General features: G+C 35.5%; 2 protein-coding genes across 4 annotated transcripts in view; both read right to left on the bottom strand.

Moving 5' to 3' along the window:
* Positions 1-14,347, bottom strand: part of rpl17 (ribosomal protein L17) — a 268,902-nt gene that overhangs the window by 77,711 nt on the left and 176,844 nt on the right. The window lies entirely within an intron of this gene.
* On the bottom strand, positions 41-12,648 carry smpd4 (sphingomyelin phosphodiesterase 4). 2 transcript variants are annotated; one of them, XM_051877737.1, is made up of 20 exons: positions 12,512-12,648; positions 12,082-12,150; positions 11,905-11,991; positions 11,213-11,349; positions 10,376-10,451; positions 10,085-10,181; positions 9,894-9,946; positions 9,662-9,813; positions 9,448-9,580; positions 8,958-9,029; positions 6,015-6,104; positions 4,059-4,207; positions 3,777-3,867; positions 3,538-3,641; positions 2,869-3,032; positions 2,562-2,767; positions 2,176-2,406; positions 1,006-1,137; positions 791-919; positions 41-681 (listed from the first exon to the last, which is right to left on the bottom strand). In XM_051877737.1, the coding sequence occupies exons 2-20, from the start codon at positions 12,118-12,120 to the stop codon at positions 358-360; spliced, it is 2,466 nt and encodes an 821-aa protein (XP_051733697.1). In that variant the 5' UTR covers positions 12,121-12,150; positions 12,512-12,648; the 3' UTR covers positions 41-357. The 2 variants fall into 2 exon arrangements, with proteins under 2 accessions (XP_051733697.1, XP_051733698.1); XM_051877738.1 differs by lacking the exon at positions 6,015-6,104.

The raw sequence follows: 14,347 nt of genomic DNA, 5'->3' as shown, positions 1-14,347 counted from the left end.
TATCCATGTTTCTACAGAAATGAAAATCCAGTCATGGAAATACAAATGAGACACTCATTATGTTTAATGAAATGCAGCCAGTTAAGTGCAAAACTTTGGATTGTTCTGACAGTCACATTGGCAAAACACCATTATAAATGAACTTAATGACTGAAAAGCTGGATTAACCACATTTCATAGTAAAAAAAAAAAAGAAGTGCATTGGATATAACATTCCCGGTTCAATTTTTGTCATTAAACCTACCAATACACTTTCAGTGCAAATACTGTATATAAAAACCTTCATGCACCTTTGCTTGAAGTTTTGTATTGACATTAAAAGAATAAAAAAAAAAAAAAAGCATAATGAATCTCCATCTACTGAGTCTTTAGTTTTTCATTAAGGAAATTAAAGAGGAGCTCATACAGAAAGCTGATGATGAGAATGAGTCCAGTGCTGGAGAAAACACCGAATGATAGTAGTGCAAACAGCATGTAGAGCAGGAGGAGAACGAGGAGGGTGCGATAGCTGGCCAGAAACCGCAGGCTGAGACGGACTCGCTGAGGACGTTCCCTCATCTGCCGCGTCACTGGACTCTTCCGTCGTTGCTCCGCCACAACCGAGGAACTGCTCAGGTAGTGTCGTCCTAGTCTGCCTAGGAGGTCCTGTCGAGAACAGAGCGCTTCCATGTGGTCTCCCAACTACAGAACACAAACAACATGGTCACATTTGACTGAAATTAAATGCAAATGCAAGACCATAATAAGGTTAAATTTTGGATTACACTGCAGGCAAAAGCAATATTCTTACTCTTGCATTAATAAAGGTTGAGATCCGAAACAGCAGTCGAACCAAAAAAGCATTTTCGTAGCTCCTGATAGGCTGAAGCTCTGGGTCTCCTTGATATTCGATTTCAAATCGGCGAAGACCATTGATGATCTATAAAAAAGAAAACGATGCATGCCAAAAATCATTATGATTCGCAAAATGAATATGTTGAAGAAGATCGGCATTCTAAAACTCACCTGCAACCTGCCCAGGTCTGTTAACACAAGGCCATTCTCACTCGGTATGCAGTCTGGCAGTTGTTTAGACGCTCCTTCATCGTCTACAGATGCCACATTGACAAGCAGCTGAGACAGCTGCCCTGCATTTAACTGTACAATATAAGAACCAAAATTAACTTGTTCACCTTTCATTTTAAGTAATTATGTAAATAAATATATGCTCCGGTGTTCAAAAGTTTGTGGTCTGTAAGATTTTTTTCCCCAAATAAATAAATACTTTTATTCAGTAAGGACACAATATATTATAAAAGTGACAGTAAAGACATTTATAATGTTACAAAAGATTCCTTTAAGTAAATGCGGTTCTTTTAAACTTTGCTCATTAAAAGAATGATTTTTTTTTTTTTTTATATTTATATTATGTCTGTTTTCAACATTGATGAGAAATGTTTCTTGAGCAGCAAATCAGCATATTAGAATGATTTCTGAAGGATCATGTGACACTGAAGCAGTCTATGCACTGAAGACTGTATTAATGATGCTGAAAATTCAGCTTTGCCATTACAGGAATAAGCAACATTTTAAAATATAATAAACAGAAATAGTTTTTAAATTGAAATAATATTTCAGTGTTGTTGAAAGTACCGACTTCAGTACCAAGTCAGAACTGAAATTTTAAAAATGTGACGCTTTGAGAGCTGTTGAACGGATTCTTAAACACCTCTGATTGGCCATTGTGTTCACGCACTCATCAGATATGTCTGTGATTGGCTACAATGATCATTGCTTTAAAAAAACATCTTTGAAGCTCTTCACTGACTGATTACACAGATACACAAGCTTTCAAATGCTCCCGCTTTCAAATTCAAACATTTCCGTGTGGTTTCAAACGCTCCTGTGCATTAATCATTGTAGCCATATATGTTGTGCGCGTGAACACAATGGCCAATCAGAGGTGTTTACGAATCCACTCAACAGCGCTCAGAGCATCACATTTTTAAAATTTCAGTACTGGCTTGGTATCGAAGTCTGTACTTTTGACAACACTAATATATCACAGTATTACTGTTTTTACTGTATTTTTAATCAAATAAACACAGTCTTTGTAAGCTCTTCTTTTAAAAACAAAAAAATTACAGACTCCAAACTTTTGATGTACATCCTAAGTAAAAGCAGTTATAGACTGACCCGGAATATTTGGCAGAGATAGTCCAGGGCTTTGTCGAGAAACTCGTGAGTTTTCTTCACACCCTCTCCCAAATCGTCCATCTCTCCTCCAGTAAACGTGTTGTTATGATCCAAGGAGCCGACGGAAAACCACGAGAGAAAAGAGCTGTTTGCAGCCATTTCTGCAGAATGATCCGATATCCGTTTAGCAGTCTGTCGGGCTTGGGCGATAATCTGGATGAGTTTTAACACCTGGAATTGACAAAAGGAAACGTGGTCTATTATATTCCTTTCTGTGGTAACATTTCAAGTATTTATGAAAGTATGCTTATCGCATGCATTCAACACTGATTTTTGCAAGTAACACTAACTCTTTTTAGCACATCTAGCATTCATTTTCAGCTTACAGTTTTACGTAGATCAGGACCAAACATCAGGCTGTACTGGCAGTCCTGCCCTTCCAGGCTGTAAACATGACTTTTGACCTTGAAGACGCTGTCCGTCCCCATTGGCTGGCGGGAAGAAAGGAAGCTGCCACCATGTGAAGGTGTCAGGAAGACACGGTTCTGTCGTTGGAGAATGGCATGCTCCGGCTCCAAGAACAGCTGCTCACCTGGAGATATAAACTTGCTCATAAAAAACAAATATCATATCATAATAAAAATCTATGGGGCGTTCTACAAAAACACTATTCAAAAATCCATTCTAAAATACCTTTCTGGATCATCTCTGACAGGTTTGGTTGAACAAAGACTTTAGCGACCCTAAAGACCATCAGAGCATTTTTGGCATTGACCAAGTCTGTGCGCATGGCTCGATTCAAGAAGACCTGGAAAAGCTTTGTGTACATGAGCAGATTCTCCTGGACAAATGAGGCCCTGTAAATGACAAAGACCAAAAACCCTTTTGATACACAATGATCTGAAAATCACAAACTGTCAAATTACATCAAATGCTCTCTCTACCATTAAAAAGTTTGGGGTGGAGTTTTTGAAATAAGTCTTTTATACTCACCAAGGCTGCATTTATTTGATCAAAATACAGTAAAAACAGTAACAATTTAAAATGTTCAGTCTTCAGTGTCACATGATCCTTCAGAAATCATTCTGATATGCTGATTTTAATTATGACAGTTAATATGTTTGTGGAAACCATGATACATTTTTTCAGGATTCTTTGATGAATATAAAGTTCCAAAGAACAGCATTTATTTGAAATGGAAACATTTTGTAAAATCATAAATGTCTTTACTGCCACTTTTGATCAATTAAATCTGTCTTTAATAAATAAAAGTATTAGTTTCTTAAAGAAATTATACTGTATATATGCTGTTTGAACGGTAGTGTATGTAATCCTTTAACAAGCACCCAATATATAAAATACCATTTATCGGGAACAGTTCTGTTCTGGCCGCCATCTGCTTGCGTGTTGTTTTTCTCTCCAGTGTATCTCCAAGGCTGAATGTAACTAAGCCACGTCTCTAGTACCTAAAACAACAAAAACACATTGCATTAAATTTAATGCATTTCTTTAGCATCATAACTCTCACTATGTTTTGAAAGAGCACAATGTCTGTGTATAGAGTAGGCTCCAAATGTCAGTGAGCACTCAAGGACATTTACCGCTCTGAATGAGGCATCCAAAGGCCAATGTCCAAAGCAGTGTTGTAGAAAGACATACAGCTTTTGCTGGACAAACCTCTGCACCACTACACTGTGGGAGACAGAGAGTGGAGGCTTATTGACAGAGCAGTAAAACAGAAGACAGTTCAATCAAGTCCACGGCACCCGATCGGGTGAATAGCTCCTCTTTACGACATGCCACCTTAGATTTACAGATGTTTTAGTTATATAGCCCGATCCTCAGGACAAGCTGACAAATGCTAGCAGGCTGTAAAAACCCACCGCTTGAGCTCCTCCAGAGGACTGCTGTGGGAGTGGGCAGAGGGCGAGGAGGAGATTGTCTCCGGTTTAAGGCTGCTGGAGAAAGCGTGCAGATGCTTGACTAGGAGACGCACAACAAGGACGTGCTCCTCTGTAGGCGTGAAGGGCTCCTAAGACATCATCCAAACACCACAAACACAAGTCAGACTTTTAAGGTTATTAAAAACATCTTTGAGAACCCATTTATACCTGGTATTAACTGGTTTGACTGGCATTTACATGCAGTGACAGATTATTTGAACGACACACATCTGAAGTTCATTTAAAAAGCTTGATTAAATTCATTAATTTGTTCTTATGAATTTCATAATGTATTCTCATAAATATTGATGTGTATTTTTCCTTGCATCACACTGGTTTTGCTATAGTTCATGTATAATTTGAAATTTCAAAGAATCTAAATTTTTAATTAAAAAAAAAAAAAAAGTTGTAAGTGTAGTAATAACACGGTAACATGCAAAACTCTGAAATGTTTGCACATTAGGTCATTAATGAGTTATTAATTATTATTAAGTTATTAATCAGATACAAAATATATGTTTTTTTTTTTTTTTTTTAAATGATGACTGAAAAAGTTATTACTTTTATATGCTTACATTTGACCAGGTCAAAACTGATATGGAAATCTGAAAATTATCTGCAGTTTTATGCATTATCAGGGTTAAAACAACAATGAGCTTTCTGCTTGAAATATTATGTTAAATAAACATTTTTTTTTTTTTTAAATAAAACTAAATAAATAAAAATTTGAATTTACTCTTAAAGGGTTAGTTCACCCAAAAATGAAAATTATCCCATAATTTACTCACCCTCAAGACATCCTAGGTGTATGTGACTTTATTCTTTCAGTCAAACACAATCTGAGTTATATAAAAAATATACTGACTCTTCCAAGCCTTATAATGGGAGTAAATAGTAACCGATATTTTGAAGCCCAATAAAAGTGCATCTATCCATTATAAAAATAATCCATGCAGCTTCAGGGGGTTAATAAAGGCCTTCTGAAGCAAAGTGATGCATTTTTGTAAGAAAAATATCCATACTTATAAATTTATAAAGTTATAAATATGGATATATAAGTAAGTAAATATAGCAAATTTATATATATATATATATATATAAATATATATATAAGTAAACTATTATAAAGCTTGGAAGAGCCAGAATATTTTTTTTAATATAAGTCATATACACCTAGGATGGCTTGAGGGTGAGTAAATTATGGGATAAATTTTCATTTTAGGGTGAACTAACCCTTTGAGCTAAATGTGGTAACAAACGTGCAGAAACAAGAACCATCCTGAATCAGTCACAGTGGTCACAGTAAACGCAATCAAAACATTTGTTACTACTGGGTGTAAATGTGATCAGTCTCATTTGTCCACTTGTGATCAGAACATCCGAAACGAATGTCAACACCAGGTGTAAAGTAAACGTACTGTTTCATCCACAGTGGAATACTTTCAAAACCATCATACCCGAGGCTTCACACATACAGCTGAAACAAGTTGGCATTTTAGAAAACAAAAGATGTCTGGGCAATTTGGTCTGGATATTCTGTGTAGTGTAGTAGTGTTTGCACAGTTGAAAGCATAAGAACAACCACTCTAAATAAGAGAAAATTACACCAAATAAAAAGATCACATAAAATGGGTTAAAATCACCATATAAATAGACATGCTTTTACGAACACAGTTTCTCACATTTACAAGCTCTCAGCGTCGCAATATCTCTATTTAGATCCCAAGACAAGTTATTAGTCACATTAATTCAATCACACATTATAATCAGACCAAATCTCCCAACCTAAAGACTGGCCTTAAACATTAGCGTTAAAACCAACCCCTAGTCTAACTCCTATCTAATCTTAGGTTACCTCCAGGAAGCCCGTGGAACTGAATGAAAAGGTAAAAGTACTTGGTATGTGTGGAGGGTCCCAGAGCCTGGTGGGGCGGGGGGTTGGCACAGCATGCTGGACATACTGAGGCGGTACTGCAACAACGCCAGCTGAAGGACTCATCACAAACGGGTGGAAGGGAAGGGGAAGAGAGGAACAAAGTGGGGGGAGGAAAAGAAGAAAAGGGGGAGAGGAGCAGGGCAGTGAACATGAGAATAGAAAGGAAAAAGGACAGAGTGCAATCCAAGAAAAATAGTTGGACATAGTCAGGACCGAAATGGGGGTGTACAAAAGGAAAGAAAGAGACAAATCGATATTGACCACAAAAGACACAAATGCAATGAACATGAAGATGATGCAGTTGTCCTTTTCGTACCAAGGCAAACCTCTAGTGTAAGGCTGTGTGGCATTTAAAATAGTGACTTCAATTTTCTAACTATATGCATGATGAAATATGGCCAGAGGATATAGCTACTCTTAAGAAAATTATACTGAAAATGCTTTTCTGTGACTTTTTCCAAAAAGGCAAACCAAGTTTAGGAATGATGCTAACTAGAGTATAAACTACGGTATAAACTAAATTGTAGAACTGTTTGCCTCAGGAAGCCTGCATCTCTATAATCCAAATAAAACCGAATGGAGCTTATGTGAGCAGAAAAGGAGACACTGCATCTTTAAAGTTTTCACCATGAAATATACCAATAAAAGTCACCAATTTACTCTTTTTCAGACAAAGTAGTTCATTTTTGCTAAAATTCAGGCCATGCAAACAGAATTACATATTTACTGTGTAGACTTTTTCCCCATCACTAGAGTTTAACAGTTCACCCCCAATTAATGGAAATTTTGTCAGTTTACTCATTTCATTCCAAATCCATATACTGTTATTTTTTTCCAAGGAAAAAAAAAAAAAAAAAAAAAAAAAATCTTCGATTACAGATTTTTTTTTTTTTTTTTTTTAAATGTAATGTGTTACACACACACACACACACACACACACACACGTTCAAATATTTAAATCAGCATATTAGATTAATTTCTGGTAGATCATGTGAGACAGAAGACTGCAGTAATGACTGCTGAATATCCAGCTTTGCCATCACAGGAATAAAATACATTAAAATAGAAAACAATTATTTTAAAATTATAATATTTCACAATTTTACAGTTTTTGTACTTTTGATCAAATAAATGCAGCCTTGGTTAGAATAAGAAACTTCTTAAAAAAAAAATCTTACCGACTCAACACTTTTAAACAGTGGTATATGAAAATTGATATATTACATGAAAACAAACTTTTGGTTGTGTTACATAGAAAAAAAAAAATAACAGCATACAGGTTCGGAACAACATGAGGATGATTAAATAATGATTGAATTTTTATTTTTGGGTGAACCGTTCCTTTCATTTTTAGTAAATTGGTGACTTCCAGTTCATTATATCCAGCACAAAAGATGTTAAATAAAAGATGTCACACTTAATATGCTCTGGGCTGACTGGAGGGAGACTTGCACCGATATACTGACTGTAAATAACGCACGGACAGGGAAATAGACTCGGAAACCAGAGACACCAAAAGCTTACATACATTGCATAGCCAAAGAACAAAGACGGAAGACATATCAAGGAGCCAGCGGGCTGCATCATGCAGACTTAAACATGAAGCAATAACTCTACTACTTCAATCACATGCCAATTGTGTACTGTCCCTGTGCTTATTCTGCCCAAATCATCAAACAACAGAGAACAGAGTAAACATGAATTAAAAAGCTGTATTTCTTTTTTATCCCCTTCTATTTTCAGCAGTCATATGACTTTGGGTTGATTTTAACATAAGTCCTTGAACACAGGAAATAAAACAGTTCAAGGAAGATTCATGTTCTACACAAATTGTTCTCAACTACAGAGGCCAGAAACCACTAGGGGGCCTCAGTGAACTTCCAAAGAGCTATACAAGATGACCAAAAATCTCATGAAAAACATCAGCAATATGCTTAAAACACATTTGGGCTGGGTCGAGAGGATAATGAAGCACCACCCACAGCCAGTTACAAAAGACATAATTGTTCAGCTAACATTTAAAATCAACAGCTTGATCTGAAATGAAGCCGATAAGTGGATTAATTAGAAAACTCCCATATGATTGTCAATTAAAGAGATTACCTCAAAAAAACAAAAACAAAAAGAAACTATTGATTTTTTTTTCTTTTTTTTTTTTTTTTAGACGGGAGGCAGAAGTGTATATTTTACATATTGTACTCCAACCAATCTGTTTGTAGTACATAACGTAATATATATCCTTCATACTCATGTATTACACAAGAAAATTACATTTTGTTAGTAAATTTTATAAGAGCAAAAAGACATGTTATAAAGAATAGAATAAGCTAGGTCAACTGCAATGACAAACTCTGACTTGAATAAATAAAATATTTTATATACAAAATAAATTTAGAAATTACTACAAATGACTCAAATAGTTATTTAATGTCGATTTAAGCAAAAATAGCTTAGAATGTGAATTTTAAAATGTGTAAAAGCACTAGCAATAACACATTTAGCTTTAAAGACAAAACCACAAAAAGGAGTTCTGTGTTTTTTTTTTTAGCTCATATCTGTTAGCCATACATTGAGGTTATCTATATGCTAGTATACTCTTAAAAGTAAAAAAGCATGTAGCATGGACATACATGACATTAGATCAGTCAGAATGACTTTGATGATGAACAGGAACATTTCCCCCCCTTAAAAATGCTTACAAAAATCTAGGATATATCTGTAAACAGAGCACATGTGTGTCATTCACAGAGGGAGAGGAAGTGCATAAATCAGGGTGGGTGTTGTGCAGCAGTTCCTATGCAGTGCAGGGGTGAAGGGTTGGAGGGTGGTGGTGTTCAGCCAGCCAGCCGTGCGCAGCGGAGGAAGGTAGTGTTTAGGTTTAAGGGCCTGTATCTTGTTCTTACCTTCACCTGAGGGGACTGCAGCTTCTGGTACATCTCCAGAGAATAGTGATGGAGCCACATTTCCACAAACACCTTTAGAAACACACAACCATGAAGTGTATGCCAAAACATGAAGTAAACTCATGAATGAGAATTAAAGGCATAGTTCACCCAAAAATGAAAATGGTCATCATTTACTAACCCTCAATTTGTTCCAAAACTGTATAAATTTCGTTGTTCTGCTGTACACAAAAGGAAGATATTTGGAAAAATGTTTGTAACCAAGCAGATCTCGCCCCCCCCCATTGACTACCACAGTAGGGAAAAAGAAAAACTATGGTAGTCAATAGGGGGGTGAAATCTGCTTGATTATAAACATTCTTCCAAATATCTTCCTTTGTATACAGCAGAACAAAGAAATGTATACAGGTTTGGAATAACTTGAGGGTGAATAAATGATGACAATTTTCATTTTTGGGTGAACTATCCCTTTAAGAACGTGTTTTCCTACCTGCAGAAGAGTCTCTGACCTCCAGATCTCTTGAGCGGCAGGGTCAGCGTTGACTGAGGGTTGATGGGTAATATGACGCTTCAACAGACTGGTGCTGTAACCACCGTATCCAACATAAGGCACACTGGGAGACCTGGGAGAGGGAGCATATAAAAGTTTAAAAAATTGGAGTTTATTTACTGTGAAAAGGATCTTTAAAATTAGTTCATGATACCTTGGAGCAGGAGAGGCCACGGTGCCCCTGGTGTCTGAGTAAGGTGATGGAGGCACATTGCCTTCTGTAGGAAGAAAATACTTGAGGTAGGTGTCGACAAGCACAAAGTACGCGCTATCTGAGCAACTCCCATGCTGCCCTGGAGGGTAGTTCTGAAAAGATTATTAAACAACATTTCAACATACAGCCAATAAAATCCTGTAATGCTTATATTTATTCTTGCAGCTTTTACCTTTGGTGCAATGAGACTGGAGGCAAAGTTGAACATATAATATTCAAAAGGATCTGCAAAAGATTAAGAACAGATATTTATGAGAGAAAGATATAGAGTGATGAAACAGCCTTGTAACAGTTACAGAAAGTTATATAACACATTTTATTGTAAAACACAAAAGTAAGGGGGTGAAAAGTGCTAAGACGTACTGAGTGATAGAAGGCCTGACATGGGGAACTGAATTTTATTGTGAAACAGAGGGCAATCTGGCAGAACCCCTGCCTGAATGGACGACTTTATAGGACCCTGTGCAAACAGAACACAAATAAATGCAGACATGGTTAATAATGCTGTGAAAATAACATCATTTATACTTTGAAATTAATCAGGGATGATGCGCCAGAACCTAAATGAATACCTCTGAACATAAACATAATTAATGGACATAATTCCTTAAAACAAACTTTTTTTCAGTTAATCTGAGTGTAGAGCACACTTACCGGCAGATAACTGACTGGAAACTCATACTTGTATTCCTCAGCTTGTAGTTTGTAAACCAATTTCATCATAGGACCACTGTTGAATGAATATTTAAAATTTGATTACAACAGGGCTAAATTTTAATATTTACACTACAGTTTGTGGTTGGTAAGATTTTTTTTAATGTGTTTAGAATTGTTATGCACACCAGGGCTACATTTATTTGATCAAAAATACAGTAAAAACAGTAATTTTGTAAAACAAAATAATTATATATATATATATATATATATATATATATATACACACATACACTAAAAATATATACATATATTATATATATAAAACTATTTATATATAAAATAAAACACTATTTATCCCTGTGATGGCAAAACTGAATTTTCAGTAGCCATTGCTCTTCAGTGTCACACGATCCTTCAGAAATCATTCTAATATGCTGATTTAGTGCTCAAGTAACATTTCTTCTTATTATTATCCTGTTACATTATTAATGTTGAGCTGCTTAATATTGTTTTTGGAATCAGTATAAAGTTCATAAAAATAAAGTTCCAAAGAACAGCATTTATTTGAAACAGACATCTTTTGTAATATTATAAACGTCTTTACTGTCACTTTTGATCAATTTAATGCAATTTAATGCTTCCTTGCTGAATAATTAATGTCTTCATATTTTGCTGAATAATTCATTTAATTTTTTCCAAAACCCTACACCTTTTTAAACAGTAGTATATATCAGATTTGAAGTCAAAAATAATGGTAATAGTATCCATACACAAACAGAACAAAAAAAATAATAACAATAATAATAATAAAAAAAAAGAAAAAAAAAAAAGAACCTTGGGTCCAGGAAGTCCATGGCGATGTTGTACTCTGCTGATCGAGCCTGCAGAAACCGAAGATTCCAGCCAGTAAGGATTCCATCCAAGCTACCGAACACACACTCTACCAACCAGGGAAAGATCGCATGCAGCTCCTAATCAAACATCATATAAACACAAAGACTTTTCATGACTTTCTTGATACAAAGAGCAGGGAAGCATGCATGGCAACCTTTAAATAAGCCAAATAAACAGGAGTCTCAGAAGAGCCAAGAAATGAAGCAAGAGCACAGGCATGTATGGCCCACAAACGCTCAAATTAATCTGAGAAAGGCAGTCACAGAGTTCAGCACTAAACAAACATCATTCATTCAGACAGCAAAGAGTTGAGTCAGGGTGAGAGTAAAGCGGTGCCAGCAGGACAGCAGCTGGTCCAGTGCCATGTGCCAAGCAGATGACACTGCGTTTAATCTCTAATACATGGGCAACGGCGCATCTGCCTTAATGGATTTCTCTGATGAATTGAGAGAGGAAAAAAGACAAAAACAACAACAAAAAAAACGCCTGTGTTTGGTTTAAAAAGAAATACTTTATAAAAAGGCAATGGATCCTCCATGTTAAACTATAAAAGTGTATCACATTAATAATAAAAGTACAAATAACAAGGGGTATTTCAACATTGGCACATGTATTAAATCAGAAAACTGTACCTTTGCAGGGTAATCGTCTATAATTTTGCCCAACTCATGACATCTTTGATGAAGAGGTTTATTGGTCCAGTCTACCTTTAAATTGGCCTGAAGACATCAAGACACAAGGGTTAGAAAAAAAGAAATATATATATATATATATATATATACACACACGCACACTAGTCTAGTACTAACCAGAAGATAACTGGGCTGTTGCAGGGCTGGTGCGGCCATGGAAACTCAGACCACAGATCAACACCAAACCTGAAATAAATGCCAGTAATATAGTACAATGACATTTCAAAACATTCAGCATATCTAGTGAGGTAGTACTTCTAGCACTCCCTAAAGTGCCAGTGAACGTTATCAGTGAAAAACAGCGTATTTCATGCTGCTAAACTAACCACTGTCAGACTATCCTTAAAAACAACATTTTAATTTGTCTAAATATATTTCTATCTATTATTGCCGCTAAGAGGTTAGCCAGCTAGCTCCACTATCAGCTAACGGTGTAGCATGCACATTACTGAGTTTGCTCTATAAAAGAACTAAACGCTCAGTTCTTGGGTTCGCGTTCACTTAAAACAGATATTAAACGTGACAAATTAGCTTTTGAGTATATTACCTCACACGTAAGAGAGAGAGAAATAATATTTCTAGTAAATTCCAATAGACCGCGCTTAGATCCAAGAAGAGTCAAATACGCGTTGAGATGTCATATCCGCCTACTAGCACTGTAACAGTGCCATCTATAGGCTGAGAGCTGAGAATGACATAACGAATAGAAATTAACTTCCTAAAGTAAATATAAATAGATGCCCTATATTAAAACAGTTTTGATCTGACAATGGCTCTTTTATTATATGCTAATATTAAAAATTAACATAATGAGAAGAAATAGACTTATTTAAAACAAATCCCAGTAATCAGGGTTTTTCCATGCATCTGGGGTTTTTTTTTTTTAAATACTCATTTGTGTTGAATATAGTGTTATTTTATTCCCAAATATTTACATGTGAATTATGCATCTCGCATAAACTAGGAATTTGTGAAATTTTAAATCTTTTATTAGATTTATCTGAGAAAATGTGCTGGATGAACCGCAGACCCAATTGAGGGAGGATTCAAAGGAACATCAGACTATATTAGTCATAAAACCCCCCAAATTTGGATGCAAATTAATATCTAATCTTTGTGATTATATGAAATTCAGAGAGTTATAAAGGCAAGACTATGGAAAACATTTGTCAAAGGAGATAGACTTCAAAATGAACCAGAGGCAGAGTAGCACCGATAGCGCAAACAAAACAGCAGCCTAATGCAATAAAAAATGTGTCACGTCCAACAGCCTTAAGGGTTGAGTAGATATTTCTGCACTTCTCAGTCGAACGTATGCATTTATTCAGTTTGAGTAAGAATTTTGCCACTTAGCAGACACTATACTGGCAAATATGTAACAGCAATATTATGAAAACAATCATCAGTCATTTTTTTAATCTGTAAAAATTGCATTATATAAGCTCTCAAATTTGCTTGTTTGAAATAAATGTTAACCTCACCACAGAAATAACGAAGAGCTCATCTCTAATTCAGAAAGCAGCCATGTCTGTACCAAGTGAATGTGGTTAATAATTGCTTTTATATAAGGCTCATCTTACATTTGAAATACAACAAAATAATGAGGTGTGTATTGAAACAATGTCACTAATGTGAAGAAAATGTGAGAAGTGTCTCACTCGGTTTTCATTTATTATTGTTTGAAGCTTGAGATGAATTCGTTAATCATTCCAACTTGCATTTTGAGGGAGATTGCTTTTTGAGGTGTAAAAGTATTTAAAATGTATATTTAAAATGAGAGTCACATAATACAGAAGCAGTTACCAATCTTTCTTCTTTCTTACACCATTCTTACATAAAGTCACTTATAATTTCTCACCATGCTCAATGAACACATTTAACATTACAGAGAAAATATCAAGTGCAACATGGGAAAAGTCTCAATTGTCATTTCCTTCTCCATCTGTGAAAATCCATGAAAACTCTGAATGTAATGATGAATGGATATAGTGATGAGTCACGAACTGCATATTTGAGGAATTTTATAATGTTCTCTGAGGTCAACTTATAATGTTAGCAAGATTTTTACATTAAAAAAAAAAATTAATAAGTAATAGGCTATTTTCAACACGTTTTGATAGGAGTGCAGCATTCAAGACTTGGAAGTAAATGCCTAACTGCTATGATTGGGTAACCATTTTGCATATTATAATCATTTTCAATGTCCCCACCATTACACATTTGGAAATGTTGAAAATGGCAAGCCAGAGTCTGATTCTGAATCAGAAGACAAACCTCATACCAAGGACACTAGGGGATACTCACGGATTCTACCAACACGTCATCAGTACCAGGTTCTTCAGCTTCACCCATCCACTCACAATCACCAGAATTCTAACCAGTC

The sequence above is a fragment of the Ctenopharyngodon idella genome, chromosome 21 (genome assembly GCF_019924925.1).
Source record: "Ctenopharyngodon idella isolate HZGC_01 chromosome 21, HZGC01, whole genome shotgun sequence".
Lineage (NCBI taxonomy): Eukaryota > Metazoa > Chordata > Actinopteri > Cypriniformes > Xenocyprididae > Ctenopharyngodon > Ctenopharyngodon idella.
This window is presented reverse-complemented; position numbering and strand designations above follow the sequence as displayed.

Excerpts from the sequence above, each read along its gene's own strand:
- smpd4 (XM_051877737.1), bottom strand. The coding sequence starts at position 12,120 with ATGGCCGCACCAGCCCTGCAACAGCCCAGTTATCTTCTG. Across the intron at positions 4,208-6,014 it reads GGACCCTCCACACATACCAA|GAGCCCTTCACGCCTACAGA; the intron begins GTACTTTTACCT and ends ATGATGTCTTAG. Across the intron at positions 3,868-4,058 it reads CCTCTGGAGGAGCTCAAGCG|TGTAGTGGTGCAGAGGTTTG; the intron begins GTGGGTTTTTAC and ends TGTCTCCCACAG.